Source organism: Sinocyclocheilus rhinocerous, unplaced genomic scaffold, assembly GCF_001515625.1.
Source record: "Sinocyclocheilus rhinocerous isolate Xijiao unplaced genomic scaffold, SAMN03320098_v1.1 scaffold307, whole genome shotgun sequence".
NCBI classification, from domain to species: Eukaryota; Metazoa; Chordata; class Actinopteri; order Cypriniformes; family Cyprinidae; genus Sinocyclocheilus; species Sinocyclocheilus rhinocerous.
Genome location: NW_015662942.1, coordinates 1,200,055 through 1,203,436, shown reverse-complemented (window position 1 = coordinate 1,203,436; position 3,382 = coordinate 1,200,055). Strand labels below are relative to the sequence as shown.

At 42.2% G+C, this 3,382-nt stretch overlaps 1 protein-coding gene across 1 annotated transcript in view; it reads right to left on the bottom strand.

Annotated features, from left to right (window-relative positions):
* Positions 1–693: 693 nt before the first annotated feature.
* The window catches only part of LOC107728508 (protein kinase C theta type), a 25,770-nt gene continuing 23,081 nt past the window's right edge, over positions 694–3,382 (bottom strand). The window contains exons 14-18 of the mRNA XM_016538703.1: positions 1,778–1,869; positions 1,603–1,665; positions 1,354–1,492; positions 1,043–1,231; positions 694–877 (exon numbers count right to left, since the gene is read on the bottom strand). Of these exons, the coding sequence (XP_016394189.1) occupies positions 728–877; positions 1,043–1,231; positions 1,354–1,492; positions 1,603–1,665; positions 1,778–1,869 (633 nt within the window). The 3' untranslated portion in view covers positions 694–727. The remainder of the gene's footprint in view (positions 878–1,042; positions 1,232–1,353; positions 1,493–1,602; positions 1,666–1,777; positions 1,870–3,382) is intronic.

The window sequence follows — 3,382 nt, the reverse complement described above, 5'->3', positions numbered from 1 at the left end:
TCTCTACCGAAACATTTGGTGGAGTTTTGGTAAGGACATCTTTGTTTTTTTTGGGTGTTATCCCATAGAATTGTCACTACCGAAACATTTGGTGGAGTTTTGGTAAGGACATCTTTGTTTTTTTTGGGTGTTATCCCATAGAATTGTCACTACCGAAACAGTCATTACTGAAACATGTCATCATTGTTTCGGTAGTGACAAAAGGGAACACCTAATGCTCATATTTGGGGGAAATAAGCAAAATTTTTGTACAGTTATGCAATTTATTTTGTATTTTAGTATGCTTTAGTTGTATTTTAGTATGTGAGTTAAAATTCTGTAATGCGATGTGGTTGCTACCAAAGTATTACTGTCACTACCGAAAATGTGAGAAAAAGTGTGTGTATGTAAGTGTGCTTTTATATAAAAAGCTTTCTTTGGCTAGAAATATATTTAGGGCATATGTGGCAAAAAAAAACAAAAACATTTTGGAAATTGAAACTTAAAAAAAAAAAAAAAAAGTCAGTAATAATCAGAATTTCAGAATCCGAACATAATCAGATTAATCAACTATTCTGCAATCTTTCTGATTATTTTTTCTCTGAACCGGTCGCATTCTGGGATTGCATTTTAAAAGATGCATGCAATTCATCTTGCAACAGCTTATGCACGAAGAGCGTGGTTATCTTTAAAATGTTATCTAGGTAGGCAGCTCATTAGGTTTTGGAACGGAACAACAGTCTTTTTTTTACGGCAGTGATGAACTTACCACAGTAGGCCTGAAGGGCGGCTCCACCTGACGTTTCTCTAGTGCGTTCCAGTCCGTGTCTCTGAAGAACGCATGCTGTCGTATATTTCCTTTCACACCCAGCCTTCGCTCTGGTTCCCGGACAAATAGCTAGAACCATTCAGAAAACCCAGTTATAACCGATTGAGACCCACAAACCAGAGTAAAGCATTCTTCTATTTAACATTAACTCTGACATACCTTTATAAGAATGTCCCGTGTGTCTCTAGTTAACCAGCGTGGGTAGCACTCTATTTAACATTAACTCTGACATACCTTTATAAGAATGTCCCGTTTGTCTCTAGTTAACCAGCGTGGGTAGCAGGGGTCATCTGTGCGAATCGACTGAAACAGCTCTTCCTCGTCATGGCCATGAAATGGGGACTGGCCAATCAACATCTCATAAAGAAGGACACCAAATGACCACCAGTCTACAGAAGTCCCATATTTCTGCCCAAGCAGAATCTGTGAAACATACAGTGTACATTTGTATTTATTATTTTGTGCAATCATTTTTTACATGTAAACAATTAAAAATAATAATATATATATATATTAACTATAGTAAATGTGGTAGCGATCCTCACCTCAGGAGCGATGTAGTCTGGTGTTCCACAGAAGGTGCACGTTCTAGCTTCTCCAAAAATGTTCTCTTTACACATGCCAAAATCGTGGATCTTGATGTGACCATCGATGTCTAGCAAAATGTTATCCAGCTTAAGATCTCTGTGGAGGCATAATATGCATATAAATTTATGGCAATATTGAAATATCTGTCTTATCAACACACTTTTAGCTCATATTTTATGCAATATAGTTTCCACAGTAGTGTATACCTGTACACAATGCCTTTAGAATGTAGAAACTGCAGTCCACAAACGATCTCAGCTGCATAGAACCTATCGACAGAGAGCATAGAGGAGGTGTAAGAGAGTGAAACCCAGAGAAAAGAAGAGTAGGCAGAGTCTCAGCTTTTAAAATGTGTTTGTGGGGGCTGCATATGAGTCTCACGTGGACCGTGGGAGGTCAAATCTGTGGCAGGCCTGGATGTGGAACATTAAGTCGCCCCCATTTAAGTACTCCATCACGAAGAAAAGATTTTCCTTTAGAGACCATACAAAAACGGATCAGTGCAGTCCGGCCAAACAAAACCGCATTTCTTCAGTATGCGAGAGTGACTCAGTGTGTGTCATGGGGTGGGAGGAATGTCCAGAATCTTATATTGTAGTATTTCAGGGCCATTACTTGAATTCATAGGCCTTGAACAAAAGTTTATAAATATAATACTATTTTTATAATTTATTCACTATATACAGTATTATTACAGTATTACTATATACAATTCTGTCATTAATTACTCACCCTCATGTTGTTCCAAATCCGTAAGACTTTTGTTCATTTTCAGAACACAAATTAAGATATTTTAGAAAGAGAGCTTTCTGACCCTGCATAGACAGCAATGCAACTGAAGCATTATATGGCCCAGAAAGGTAGTAAGGACATCGTTAAAATAGTCCATGTGACATCAGTGGTTCAACCATAATGTTATGAACACTTGTTTAAAAGCAGAGGAATGCACACTCATGCGTCTTGCTAGGCTGTCAGTGACATTATCCCCTTCGGCCAAGGGCCTGAGCTGCATACCCTAAAAGAACCTACTGTTAAGGGCTGGGCTAGGAGGCCCAAGCCTAGGGCAGAGCTCAAGGCTTGGAATCAGAAGAAAGAGATTCCTTGAAGGGGATACGGCCAGGTGTCTAAAAAAACACACCAGACCCTGGCCTGCCACCCAGGGGGGCTACCACCTCAGGGAACGCAGTGTATTCCAGCCCACTCCGCAGAGGGGTGATTACTGATTCAACTATAAGGGCAGTGTGACAGTGAAGACCCACGGGCCCGACCGTCTATGGAGTGTTGAGGGCGGTCTCAAAAAGGGCCGTACACTTGATGTCACCATCTAGATGGAGCTCAGGTGAGCGGAGGACTCAACAGAACGACTAAGCGAGATGAGGCCAAACCAGTTCAACCAAAAAAACGACTATCAAGGCGGCCTCAAAAAAAGCGTCAGGCTCAAAGACAACCCTCTGAGGTGCAGCTGGACACGGTTTCATGCTCTCTATCCCGATAGAGAGCGTCGGTCCCGTATAACCAGACCCGAATGGTCTAAGCGAGACTAACTATCAAGGCGGCCTACAGAAGGCCGAACACTTGATTACACTGTCTAACCAGAGCTCAGGTGAGCAGAGGCCTCAGCAGAATGACTCTCTAAGTGAGAGAAGGCTAAACCAACTCAACCATATGACAGTTTATCTAAGCGGCCTCAAAAAGGGCCGTACACTTGATGTCACCATCTAGATGGAGCTCAGGTGAGCGGAGGCCTCAACAGAACAACTCTCTAAGCGAGAGGAGGCCAAACCTACTCCGCATAAGGACCTTTTGTCAAGGCGGCCCTACAGAGGGCAGAACACTTGATTCCAAGTCTAGCTGGAGCTCAGGTGAGCGGAGGCCTCAGCAGAATGACTCTCTAAGAAGAGGAGGCCAAACCAACTCAACCATATGACAGTTTATCAAGGCGGCCTCAAAAAGGGCCGTACACTTGATGTCACCATCTAGATGGAG